Genomic DNA, 14,561 nt, shown 5'->3' with positions numbered 1-14,561 from the left:
GATCCACAGACTGTCCCCACACACACGCACTGGCCATGCAACTACAGGGGTCCAATCTAGATCCACAGCCTGTCCCCCCCCACACACACTGGCCATGCAACTACAGGGGTCCAATCTAGATCCACAGCCTATCCCCACACACACACACTGGCCATGCAACTACAGGGGTCCAATCTAGATCCACAGCCTGTCCCCCCACACACACACTGGCCATGCAACTACAGGGGTCCAATCTAGATCCACAGCCTATCCCCACACACACAGACACACACAACATGGCATAGAAAAATGAATGATGCCAAGGCTTCCCTTACCTTCATTGCTGAAAGATATGAGAACACTATATCTATTATGATTATACAGTAAGTACCGAATCACAGTCACTATAGTTAGTTCTGAAGAGCAATGCTAGAATATGTTGAAATACTCAGATGTGTAAGTATAGCTAATATATCGCATTAAATGATACACACTTAGGGTTGTGTGTAATTGTAGTGATGGGGAGCAGTGAACAACAAGTAACTAAACTACATTTTGCAGTAGCTTGGTGACAGGTGATAGTTTAACTTAATTCAAGTCAAGGTCATGTTTTCAGTAGTTAATTACTTTTAGCCATGTAGCGGTGTAGCCAACTACTGGAACTACACACTACCGTTTTACCATGTAGCGGTGTAGCCAACTACTGGAACTACACACTACCGTTTTACCATGTAGCGGTGTAGCCAACTACTGGAACTACACACTACCGTTTTACCATGTAGCGGTGTAGCTAACTACTGTAACTACACACTACTGTTTTACCATGTAGCGGTGTAGCTAACTACTGTAACTACACACTACTGTTTTACCATGTAGCGGTGTAGCTCACTACTGGAACTACACACTACTGTTTTACCATGTAGCGGTGTAGCTCACTACTGGAACTACACACTACTATTTGCAAAAATAAAATATGGGTGAAGTAGGCAAGAATTTACTTTATTTTTTGGCATCAGACCTTCCTAATTCTCACTTGAAACATTGTTTGTGTGATTAATAGGCTAAATTAAACATTATGTTAATATCTGTTCTTGCAATTTGTAATCTGATATTTACATATGATAATTTACAAAGTAATTTGGATGTAGTGAACTACTTTTTCAAAGTAACTTTAGTTAAGTAAACTATGTTTTTAAGGGTAGCTTTAGTGTAGCTTAACTTCCTCCAGTGTGAAGTAAAAGGTAGCTTGGCGAACTATATGTTCAGAGTAGCTTCCCCAACATCGGTAATTGTAACATTTGATTGAGCTTGTATCTAATACATACAGGCCTCTGAGAAGTCCATTTGGTTTAAACACTTATGAAACTAAATTAAGAAAAAAAAATAATGTTACAATCATTTCAGCAGATGATATCTTCCTTGTGTTAAAATTTGTGGCTCTAATCTGTATTAATAAGTATAATAAGCATTTAACTAATCTTCTAAATGTGCGGTAGTTTTATGCCGACTGAATGGTACCCATGTTATTCACTCTTTATGTGACCAATTAAACACACACATTTACATTGGAGTTGAGTTTTAAGGTTCTTATAATTTATTGCAGTTTGCACACAATTAAAAAATTTCAACAACAGCACACCAAAAAAGTACAAAACTAAACAGCCTTAGAATTTACTCCCCTTGAGAAAAAACAAAACATACTATGATTGTCAAAGCTAAATGCTTAAATCCAGAAAAATAAACCAAATCTCACAGGGAAGCAAATATATTTGAATCAAAATCTGCTTATTTTTCAGACAGTGATTGTCCTTTTTAACCGATTTCTTTCTATTTCCCCCCTCCCCTCTCTTCATTGTTGTCTACATTTGAATGTTTTTTCCCCATTGGACCTTTCCTGTATTCAAGTAACCAAAGTTGGATTGATATAAACGGAGATGCTTATTGGGTCATTTCACAGCTTCCTTTCCATTTCCAAAAGGTCAATAAACAGTCCAGTTACGCACACTTTCAGTGTTCCAGTGATAACGTGAAAAAAAACCAAGCTGTTTACAGTAGTTTAAGGCGGTCCAGTACAATAAGAAAAGTCAGCAATAATTGTAAATAAGTCTTCAAACAGAGAGCTAACCCACATATGATATATTTTCCATGGATGCAGAGATCAATTACCACTGTGCAAAATGCCATGAGTGTGTGCAGTTGGCAAGGAGCACCCATGTCACCAGCTGATGCTGCCACCACCACGTCCACTGACGAGCAAACCAAACCCCCGGGACAGTGTGGACATGCCAGACATGCCAAAGTGCAGACATTCATAACAACTGAGTTTGTGTAGAGTTCAACTTTTGCTTTTGTTTGATTGATTCCATGATTTTTGTGCACAATCATTTTTTGAGTGCAGATTTTTTCTCAGAATGTTCACATTCCTAAAAATTTGGAAAATCCTAAATAAAATATTGAAATAAAGACTAGTTCAAATTTTATGAAAATTAGATATAATATTAAGGTTAATTCAATAATTTCACGATTAAATACATCTCCTCTTGAATGTAATAGCATCCATGATTTCGTGAACCTATAATTTATAACTGTAATTTTCATAAAGGCATATTTTCAGAAATAAATCTCAGTTAAATAAGCTTTAATGGTGCAATCAAGCATGCCAATTCTTCCCCTTCAAAAGTAAGGATTACGCATTCAGTACAAAACACGCACGTGTACATACATACAGTACGTACTCAAACAGATGCACGCAGACATTCAAATTAGGAGCGTGCAGTGCTGCTCTCTGATTCTTCAACTTTTACCATTTAAAACAGAAATAACTTTCAGGAGTACTCAGGCTTTACTGTTGAAACAGAAATAACCTTCAGGAGTACTCAGGCTTTCCTGTTGAAACAGAAATAACCTTCAGGAGTACTCAGGCTTTACCATTGAAACAGAAATAACCTTCAGGAGTACTCAGGCTTTACCATTGAAACATAAATAACCTTCAGGAGTACTCAGGCTTTACCATTGAAACATAAATAACCTTCAGGAGTACTCAGGCTTTACCATTGAAACATAAATAACCTTCAGGAGTACTCAGGCTTTACCATTGAAACATAAATAACCTTCAGGAGTACTCAGGCTTTACTATTGAAACAAATAACCTTCAGGAGTACTCAGGCTTTACCATTGAAACATAAATAACCTTCAGGAGTACTCAGGCTTTACTATTGAAACAAATAACCTTCAGGAGTACTCAGGCTTTACTATTGAAACAAAGAACCTTCAGGAGTACTCAGGCATGAGCAGGTGAGCATCTCTCTCTCTCTCTCATAGATCAGTGCAAGACCTTCTCATTGGCCGCACAGTTAGAAACAAGTGGCAAATAAAAATATAAATAAATTACCCACAACGCTTACTTAACGTCGATGAGAAAGCAGAAAATACCAAAGCAGAATGTTAACTGCAGATAGCTACAGTAGTTGGGAACCTTAACTCCCTGACCACCATGCAGCAGAGTAGACTGTGATGAAGTGCTGTATGGACGGGAGGCAAACACACTAGTGGAGATCTTCTGTAGATTAGTTAGGTCACTACTGGCATTCAGCCCACACTGCCACCTCTGTCAGTCTGACGACAAACTTCACCTCACATTCCGTTACACAAACTCAAACCCAAGACCAGTGCATTGACACAAAATCTTCACAGCCCAGAAGAACATTTCAAAGGAGTCCCGACAGACTCTCAAAAAGAGCAGAGAAAATAAATAAACTACTTAAGAATGAAATAAGTTAATTTAGAATACACCCGCTCCCCAACAAACAAAAAAAACAAGAAAATGTAAGATAAATCATATTCATGCATTTTCCATAACTGGAATATTCCGGGTTTCTTAACCGACTGCACCCTTGGATATTCACATAGTCTGTTCTATATTTGCTCAATTACAGTGTACAGTTATACAGTAATTCACATTTCAAATATACAGGTTGGACTTCATGCAATATCAGATCCCATTTTCCAAAAATAAATCCATAATCACTACAGAAATCTATAGGATACAGCCAAATGAAATTAAAGGGATGTTTAAAGGCTGAAGATAAATTTAAGAAATTGTATAATAATCATTCATAAAGAATTTTAGAAAATACTTTAATTCATGTGAAAAAGGAAGCTGTACATTGCATGAGTGCCATATGTCTTTCATCAGTCAAGAGCTTAAGGAGCAGAAGCTTGTTAGAGCAGACCTCTTTCCACAGTTTCCTTAAACACACACACACACACACACACACACACACACACACACACACACACCAATGAAATTTGATAATAAAAATATAGTGCACTATATACACATATATTAATACACACACATATGTGTACTGGTATAAATTGATGATCACAGTACCCGTTTAGTGTATTCTAATAATCTTTAACGTCAGTGTGATACCTGAACACTTCATATGGTTGTGGTTGAAGGTGTGCCTTAGATTAAGGAGTGTATCCATACACAAGAAGATGACATAACACTGGCTGTTGATACCAGCGCCCATGTTTTGTTTTATATTGAACAAAATCTGAACAAAGAAAAGATTAGAACAGAACGAAGGACTGGAACTGAAAACAGTAGTAACATCTTCATGTTCTATTAAAGTGCCATTTCACCAGATTTTGTAATGTACGTACAAGAAACATGACTGAATCAGACTCCTCTCCTACCCACAACCCGTGCTCCAACTCCCTTACCTCTCTGCCCAACCTTCACTGACACCTCTCTCATTTAGCTTAAAAACAAACAAGTCCTGATTATTTCAGCAGGCTTCACTTCCACAGTTCTTGAGAACTATCCTCTATGGCCCAGTCCCTGTGGAGGGTGGGCAGGTTGAGGCCTTCGCTCTTGACAGAGAGCGAGTTGACCAGTTCGCAGTGGAACTTGCGGATGTGGCGGTACAGGTCCCCGGACTGGGTGAAGCGCCGCTCGCACCACTTGCAGGCGTGCGGCTTCTCTCGGGTGTGCACCACGGCGTGCCGGCTCAGGTTGTGGGAGTACTGGAAGCTCTTACCGCACGTGGTGCATGTGTATGGCTTCTCCCCGGAGTGAGTCCGCTCGTGGCGCTTCAGGGTGTACATGCAGGAGAACGTCTTGCCGCAGATGGAGCAGGTGGGCACGTTGATGTCGCTGGCGGGCTTGGCACGCACGCCTTCCTGCTCGCGAAAGTGTGTGCTGAGGTGGATCTGGAGGATGTGCGGACTGGGAAACACCTTGTTGCACAGGGGGCACATGAAGATCTGAGTGTGAGGGGCGTTCAGCATGTTGGACACGTAGGGCAGCAGGGCGCTGTCGATGCTGGCCGTCTCAACCTGGGCCCTCTCACTCTCTCCCCCCAGCATGTCATTATTGCTGACCTTGTCGTCACGCTCCAGTTCGCTGGCCAGGGTGGCATCACGCAGGGCTGACAGGTGGGCCTCCAGGCGTCTGTGAGCATGGCTGCTGACCAAGTGGTGGTTCAGACCTCCGTTGGTTCTGGGAGGGGTGGCTTTGGGCCCGCTGTGGTCCATCTCGTAGTCGCCACTCACCAGGTCCTCATGGTCTGAGCCCGTGTTCTTCTCCTGCTTCACTTGGACCAGGGTGCCCTGCAGGCTATCTGGCATCACCACACCACAGAAGTAAGGGTTATTGGACAAGGCCTCGCTGGGCCCAGTCAGGCTGGACTTCACAGACAAGTCCAGGACACAGTCTGCATCCGACGACACTCTGCGGGAGCCACGGGAGCCCACAGACCTCCGGGACAGGGAGCCTATAGAGCTGCTGGGGCTGCCAGTTGGGGATTGCAGCTTGGGGGGACTGCCATGGGCGTCATCCTCCCCTGGGCTGGTGGCAGTGGCAGGGGTGCCTGCATGGTCAGAGGGTAGCCTCATCCACAGGCTGCTGGGGTCCTGCTTGGACTCCAGGTCTTCATCGTCACTGGGCAATAGGTCAGTTGTGGCTGATTGGCCCGTGCTGCCCTCGGAGAAGCTCTCTACTTTGTCAGAGCAGCTGGAAGCGTCCTCCTCCTTCTTGGTGCTGTCTGCCTCCGCAGTGGCTTTATGCTTCAGCTTCTTCTTGCAGACCTTGACAATGTGGTACATGTGGAGGAAGCTGGCAGCAGCCAGTACATCCTCCACGGGCAGGGCTTTGAACTGGAGCTTCCCCTCGTACATGAACTCCAGCAGGAGAGCGAACGCCGGGGCTGTAACAATGTCGCTGTTCAGATGAACAATGTCCCTTTTGTCCAGCTGGTCCTTGTAAAAGAGATGGAAGTACATGCTGCATGAAGCCAGCACTGCTCGATGGGCTCGGAACTGGGCATCGCCGACCAGCACAGTGGAATCACAAAGGAAACCCTGATGCCTCTGCTCACTCAGACACTCTAGCAAATGTCTGCTGTGGTCTGGGAACTCCATGATGTCTTCATAACCTAGAACAGACAGCAGAGAGGCACATTATTTTAGAAGATGTTAGAGGTACATTATTTTTGTTTTAGCTTGCAGACAACCTGTCTGGATCCACTCACCCACTCAGCTCTCACCCTCTCTCTCACTTACTCACCCACACTCACTCACTCACTCACCCACTCTCTCTCACTCACTCAGCTCTCCCTCTCTCTCTCACCTCATGCACTCACTCACCCACCCTCTCTCACACACACACCCTCTCTCTCCCTTACTCACCCACCCACTCAGCTCTCACTCTCTCTCTCACCTCATGCACTCACTCACCCACTCACTCACTCACTCACCCTCTCTCTCACTCACCCCCTCTCTCACTTTCTCTCACTCACCCAAAACGGAACAAAAATTAGCCTACACAAGAAATCCTTAACATTTTAAACTACATTTACAAAACTGTCACTAAAACATCACCAAAGATACATTTTCCTTCTTAGATTCTGCTAACATGTTTTACCACCAACAAACTCCAACTTTCAGACACACAAACACCAAATAAAAAACAGGTAGAGTCTAATTGCTCTATAAACCTAAATGTTTCCGGACGATATTTGGGAGAGGTGTTGCTCTAGACTGCGACCTACAGTGGGGGAAAAAAGTATTTGATCCCCTGCTGATTTTGTACGTTTGCCCACTTACAAAGAAATGATCAGTCTATAATTTTAATAGTAGGTTTATTTGAACAGTGAGAGACAGAATAACAAAAAAAAATCCAGAAAAACACATGTCAAAAATGTTATAAAATTATTTGCATTTTAATGAGGGAAATAAGTATTTGACCTCTCTGCAAAACATGACTTAGTACTTGGTGGCAAAACCCTTGTTGGCAATCACAGAGGTCAAACGTTTCTTGTAGTTGGCCACCAGGTTTGCACACATCTCAGGAGGGATTTTGTCCCACTCCTCTCTCCAAGTCATTAAGGTTTCGAGGCTGACGTTTGGCAACTCGAACCTTCAGCTCCCTCCACAGATTTTCTATGGGATTAAGGTCTGGAGACTGGCTAGGCCACTCCAGGACCTTAATGTGCTTCTTCTTGAGCAACTCATTTGTTGCCTTGGCCGTGTGTTTTGGGTCATTGTCATGTTGGAATACCCATCCATGACCCATTTTCAATGCCCTGGCTGAGGGAAGGAGGTTCTCACCCAAGATTTGATGGTATATGGCCCCGTCCATCGTCCCTTTGATGCGGTGAAGTTGTCCTGTCCCCTTAGCAGAAAAACACCCCCAAAGCATAATGTTTCCACCTCCATGTTTAACGGTGGAGATGGTGTTCTTGCGGTCATTGGCAGCATTCCTCCTCCTCCAAACACGGCGAGTTGAGTTGATGTCAAAGAGCTCCATTTTGGTCTCATCTGACCACAACACTTTCACCAGTTGTCCTCTGAGTCATTCAGATGTTCATTGGCAGACTTCAGAGGGGCCTGTATATGTATTCTTGAGCAGGGGGACCTTGCGGGCGCTGCAGGATTTCAGTGTTTCACAGCGTAGTGTGTTACCAATTGTTTTCTTGGTGACTATGGTCCCAGCTGCCTTGAGATCATTGACAAGATCCTCCCGTGTAGTTCTGGGCTGATTCCTCACCGTTCTCATGATCATTGCAACTCGACAAGGTGAGATCTTGCATGGAGCCCCAGGCCGAGGGATATTGACAGTTCTCTTGTGTTTCTTCCATTTGTGAATAATCGCACCAAATGTTGTCACCTTCTCACCAAGCTGCTTGGCAATGGTCTTGTAGCCCATTCCAGCCTTGTGTAGGTCTACAATCTTGTCCCTGACATCCTTGGAGAGCTCTTTGGTCTTGGCCATGGTGGAGAGTTTGGAATCTGATTGATTGCTTCTGTGGACAGGTGTCTTTTATACAGGTAACAAACTGAGATTAGGAGCACTCCCTTTAAGAGTGTGCTCCTAATCTCAGCTCATTACCTGTATAAAAGACACCTGGGAGCCAGAAATCTTTCTGATTGAGAGGGGGTCAAATAATTATTTCCCTCATTAAAATGCAAATCAATTTATAACATTTTTGACATGCGTTTTTTCTGGATATTTTTGTTGTTATTCTGTCTCTCACTGTTCAAATAAACCTACCATTAAAATTATAGACTGATCCTTTCTTTGTCAGTGGGCAAACATACAAAATCAGCAGGGGATCAAATACTTTTTCCCCCTCACTGTATGGCTGCTCCACATGATCACAGAGAGGCTTCAGCAGCTAACCTCCTCCTGGTCACACAGATGTCTGCCCGCCCGCCTGCTAACTGAACTGCTTCCACGCTTTACTCTCCTGGCTCCTAGTGAGGTTATTTTTAATAACCCACATTGGCCTGGCCAGCCTCTTTAGGTAACAGGATTTCAGGTACACATGCAATCCTCACATACACAAGCTACCGATTCCAGAGGCCTACTGTATGTATACTGAGAATAACGACTGTACACGCCGAATTGAAGGGTTTGAAAAACAAGTTGCCTTGTTGGTAATTACAAAAGGCCTTTTATTGTCAACTCCCATTGCTATTTATATTTGCTAAAAAGAGAGTCCTATTCCAGAAATACATTTAATTAAATAAACTTGAATAATAACAGATTCCTACTTTTGAATGAGAAAAAAAATGGATCACACCTGTTAACCAAGTATCTTTTTTTGCCTGAAATAATACATGAGCCTGAACATTAAGCAGTTAAATAAACCCTTTTGAGTGTGAGTGAACAAGTGTGTCATCCCCTCACTGGAGCAGAGTTCAGATTTTCCTTAATGGGAGGCTTACAGGGACAAGGATGTCCAACCCCCCAGCCAAGTCCCACCACCCCACGCTCCCCCTCATCAAATCTTTCTAGAAACCGCACATCCGCCCTAAAGGAGGCACTGAAGATTTACAGTACAATCACTTGAAGTGCCCTGTAGTCTACAGCCATCCTAATCCTTAAGATGGCTAAAAATAAAGATAGCAGGACAACTCACAAGGTAGCAGCGATCAAATTAGGGTCTGTCAGGACAGAGAGGGACGAAGAAGGAGGCTTACAAACATCTGATCCAGCTGACTGTGGCCATATGGCAGCTGCTGCCCAGATAAAGAGATTAAGACTAGGAGGAGTGCGATTACAGCTGTCTAGCCAATTCAGGCAGCTCAAATCTGCAACTTCTAAATTAGTCACCACCAACAGAAAAAATGAACACAAGCCAGGGAAAGAGGACATCAGGCTTTCAAGTAATTTCAAAGCCAGTTATTTTGTATTTTTTTTATTTAACCTTTATTTAACTAGGCAAGTCAGTTAAGAACAAATTCTTATTTACAATGACGGCCTACCGGGAAACAGTGAGTTAACGGCCTTATTCAGGAAGCAGAACGACAGCTCGGGGATCCGATCCAGCAACCTTTCGGTTACCAGCCCAACGCTCTAACCAGCCGCCCCAAAATTAGATTTAAAAGGTTTAATTATTCTTAGTAAAAATTACCCTATAGATTTGTATTTTATTTTTTTTTACATCGTTTGTGGACGTTTTAACCAGAATAACTTTTATGGGTATAAAGATTTACAATTTTGGTAGTAGCAGTTATCTGTTGGATCAGATTTGATAAATGAATACTGTGTTTACCAGACAATAAATACACGTTAAATTGCATTTAATCATTAGTTAAACACAAATAAAGAAATGTATTTTGGTTGAAACAAATGACAATAATTTCAACAAACATTCAACTTCAAGCCCAACTTGCTCACTACAAACCAGAGAAAAACTAGGAAAGCTCTTCCTGACTACACCAGTCCCCTGCTTAGCTACAGTAAACAACTACTGTACACATACACAACACGTAGACTAAATCCTTCACTTCCTATTCCATAGAGCTCTGACTAAAAGTAGCCTGACCTGGGAAAAGCCCTGGAAAAAAAGCCCTGGAAAAGCCAGAGCTACTCATACAAAACAAAACCCTCCCAGGGCCCCGGACCCCTTCCCACAGTACCTGCAGTATGCATCAACTTGATTAAGTCCACTGTAGTAGAAAAGCTGGGCCGGCTGCAGCTTTTTTGCAGAATCAATGAGGGGGTAGGAGAGAAAAAAAATGCAAACTGTGGAAGACAGATGCAAAGCGGAGGAGATGTTGGAGGGGAATGAGATACCTCCTCCTGCACACAGATCCGCACACACACTAACTCCCAGTCTGTGCATTAGAATAAAAGACTGGGGGATGGCAGCCTGTCAGCTGCTCTGACATCATGTTCAGATGGAAATGCTACCTCCAGCTGTGCTCCTTTTACAGCCATATGCTACTCCTCTACACTCTGCCACCAGCCTCTCCTTTATACAACTTTCTTTCTTTTTTTCTCCTCTCTCTAAAAAAAAGGGGTACACGTAAATGTAAATGTATTGAGGTGCTTGGGTGGAAAACTACACAACTTCCCCCTACCTCTTCACTCTAAAGGATAACTTTAGAAAATAGGTCTGTGTGAAAACCAACACTTTTTTTCGAACCTAGTTTCCTGCGCAGTGAATTTAAATACCCTCAAGTTTTTTGTTTTCTTTGCCGCCTGCTCTCCTTCCAGTAACCATAAACAAAGGCCAGCACAGCAAATTTGTAACTGACAGATCCACGCTGCTGATATTGTTTTCAACATTTTTATGGTTCACTGCCCTTGCCATTACCGTAATTCATTTCCCTAACCCTTTGGACAACTGACAGAAAAATGTATAAAATAACAATGGGAACAATCGTATTGACCTCATGGGTGATATTCTAAATAAAACAAAAACTACACTGTTCCTTAATGGGCTGCCTAAAACTGACTACAGCTTCTGCTTTCTTTTGTGAAAGTATTCCACTCTTTCGTGTGAATATTTCAGGGGGTATTTATATTCCACAAGGAATTAATTTATCTGCCATGTCAATGGATCACAGCCACACATCTATATGCCTTCCATTATTATTCACATGAAACAATAACAAACAATAACAATAGACTGCTCCCGCACATTAGCTAACCGGGTTATCTGCATTGTGTCCCACCAACCACCAACCCCTCTTTTACGCTACTGCTACTCTCTGTTCAACATATATGCATAGTCACTTTAACCATATCTACATGTACATACTACCTCAATCAGCCTGACTAACCGGTGTCTGTATGTAGCCTCACTACTTTTATAGCCTCACTACTGTATATTGCCTGTCTTTTTACTGTTGTTTTATTTCTTTACTTACCTATTGTTCACCTAACACCTTTTTTGCACTATTGGTTAGAGCCTGTAAATAAGCATTTCACTGTTGTATTTGGCGCACGTGACAAATAAACTTTGATTTGATCATATATTCACATTTTTTTGTGTAGCCTATATAGATGTGAACTTTATATTCAAGACATTCAACATGTTCCTGTTGACATAAGGGTCATTTTTTACGTTTTTTTATTTCACCTTTATTTAACCAGGTAGGCCAGTTGACAACTGTGACCTGGCCAAGATAAAGCAAAGCATTGCGACACAAACAACACAGAGTTACACAAACATAAACAAACGTACAGCCAATAACACAATAGAAAAATCTATATACATTGTGTGCAAATGTAGTAAGATTAGGGAGGTAAGGCAATAAATAGGCCATAGTGGCAAAATAATTACAATTTAGCAATTAAATACTCGAGTGATAGATGTGCATAAGATGAGTGTGCAAGTAGAGATACTGGGGTGCAAAGGAGCAAAAAAAATAAAAATATATAGGGATGAGGTAGTTGGGTGGGCTATTTACAGATGGGCTATGTACAGGTGCAACGATCGGTAAGCTGCTCTGACAGCTGATGCTTAAAGTTAGTGAGGGAGATATAAGACTCCAACTTCAGTGATGTAATATAATTCACAAGTTTTGTTATGAAAATTTACAAGATCAAAACCTTTAGGAATTAATTGCAATTTATGTTAATGAGTGTAGCCTATACTTTAGAAAGAGGAGAAACACACGACTATATAGGCTATATGTAGGCTAATAGAACAAACCTATGGCCAGATACCTTGTGTTATTCATATATATATCTTTAAATTACCTTCAAATCAGTGACCCTGCATGCAAATGGGAAAATTTGAGTTGCACCTAAATAATTAGCCTATATTACCGATTCAGGATCCGAGGCTTTTCACAGAACATAGCCTATTCCTTTCACACACAAAAAAGATATCATGTATCATTAAATAGCCCTAGTGTGTTTGGGTAACAATATTACAACATTAATATTACAACTTGCAACACATAACACTTAATCCAATTATATACATTGTATCATTGCCATTGTCTTTCTTTTGATTAGCCTAGTCTACAAAAAATATCAAAAGCCAGGAAACAACTGTCATAAATTAGCCATTACTTCCATAAACTTCTTGAGACCGGACATGACACACTACTCCCGATACAAGCAACTGATCAATGTATCTGTCAACCTCTGTAGGCTACTCCTCCCGGGTCTGGCTCCCAACATTTCCCTGTGCTGCTGGTTCCAGAATGGAACACTGTCGCGAGCAACACAACACAACATTCACAAGACTACAATATCTCGCGCGCACACACACTAACGCAATCAAGCTAGCTAGCCACGGTGGCTAACAAAAAAAAGTAAACGTTCGATCAGTAGTAGGCTATAGCAGTTCTGTAGCAGGCCCCGATGCAATGCCGACAGGCACTACGAAGGAGCTAACATAGCAACTATTATGTGAACACAACAGTCGCTAGAAAGGATTATTACTTTTTCCCCTTTCATTCTTTAACCTCCTTTCATCACCCTTTCGGGACTGTGGTATTAAAGGCACTTACAGACAACAAGCTCCAATGTCTTCCTGCGTCCTTCGTCAAAATCCTCTTGAGGTTGAAAAAGAACTAGATTGACTTTCAACAAATGTCCATAACAACCTGCAGTGGCAGGAAAGACGGAGCGAGCGAGATGAGATAGAAGGGCTGCGGCAGCCAGATGTTTCCGAGCTGTTGCTACTAAACTCCAGCTACCGTAGAGGCGTCTGACTGACAGTGCAAAAGCCAATAGTGCTTGTGATAAGAAAAGTGAAGGCAAATTGGAAGCAGTCGCTGAAGAGGGAGGGATATGTCTACTGGGTGTAGGTTGACACCAGGCAACAGTGAGAAGGCAGAAAAAAGGCCAAGCGAACTGGTTCCCCGAACAGACTGGCGCAGAGCACAGAGTGAGCGAGAGGCTGAGCGCAGGGGTTCGTGGGTACTGTAGTCATGCTTCGACCAATAGAGAGGAAGAACAGGTGCACTATCTTCATATTCTTGAAAGAAAAACTTTTGTCACCGGGTACAAAATGAGGACTGCAACGAAAAGTTCTGCGAATATAAGGCAATTGACGCGTAAAATAACTGCGTTAGAAGCGAGCAGAATGCACCAAGGTAGCACAATCAATTGTTAATTAATTGGTTTGAATAAAGTGATTTTATTTCTAGGCAATTTTTTCAGACTTTAGTAATTTTCCTATTGCCATGGGATAGCCAATATATTTTGCAAGAATATGAAATAGTTTATGCATGATGAATAGGTTAGCCTATCATAGTAGTCCTTTGTCTATAGTCCTATCATTAGGTAATGCTTAGCCGACTAAACTCAACTTCATCATTTATGTTGGAGTTGCGCGGTGACTAGCGTGGGCGGACTGGAGCTCCGACATCACATAAAATGTACTTTTTATTTAAAAAACTACTGATTTCAGCAACCAAAGAAAAGCTACCTGAAATCAGTAGCTTAAAAATATATATCTAAACTTAATTTTATGTGATGTCGGATTACCCTTCCGCCCACGCTAGTTGCAGCTCGACTCCATAGTAAATCACGGAGTTGAGTTTAGTCGTCTAAACTATCAGCACGTTCATTCACTAGCGATAAAATTAATCGCCTAACTCTCTGTTTTTTACAGTGTGTCTCAGGGACATACAATAGCCATGTCTTGATTTTATGTCGAATACGTGCACTCTCGTCAATAATTAGCCTAAAGTAATTAAAAACGAATAGGCTACTTTGTATTTTTATTTGTAATATATGTTATATTGTACAACACTATAACTTCATTTAGAGACGAGCAACATTATGCTGAAGTTGCATGTCTCCTTTGATGTGAGCCTTA

At 41.9% G+C, this 14,561-nt stretch overlaps 1 protein-coding gene across 2 annotated transcripts; it reads right to left on the bottom strand.

Annotated features, from left to right (window-relative positions):
- Window positions 1-1,550: 1,550 nt before the first annotated feature.
- On the bottom strand, window positions 1,551-13,641 carry LOC115152835 (zinc finger and BTB domain-containing protein 18). Of its 2 annotated transcripts, none has more exons than XM_029697696.1 (2): window positions 13,246-13,641; window positions 1,551-6,422 (listed from the first exon to the last, which is right to left on the bottom strand). In XM_029697696.1, the coding sequence occupies exon 2, from the start codon at window positions 6,406-6,408 to the stop codon at window positions 4,786-4,788; it is 1,623 nt and encodes a 540-aa protein (XP_029553556.1). In that variant the 5' UTR covers window positions 6,409-6,422; window positions 13,246-13,641; the 3' UTR covers window positions 1,551-4,785. The 2 variants fall into 2 exon arrangements, with proteins under 2 accessions (XP_029553556.1, XP_029553555.1); XM_029697695.1 differs by lacking the exon at window positions 13,246-13,641 and adding an exon at window positions 10,414-11,448.
- Window positions 13,642-14,561: the final 920 nt, after the last annotated feature.

The sequence above is a fragment of the Salmo trutta genome, chromosome 18 (genome assembly GCF_901001165.1).
Source record: "Salmo trutta chromosome 18, fSalTru1.1, whole genome shotgun sequence".
Classification (NCBI taxonomy): Eukaryota; Metazoa; Chordata; class Actinopteri; order Salmoniformes; family Salmonidae; genus Salmo; species Salmo trutta.
This window is presented reverse-complemented; position numbering and strand designations above follow the sequence as displayed.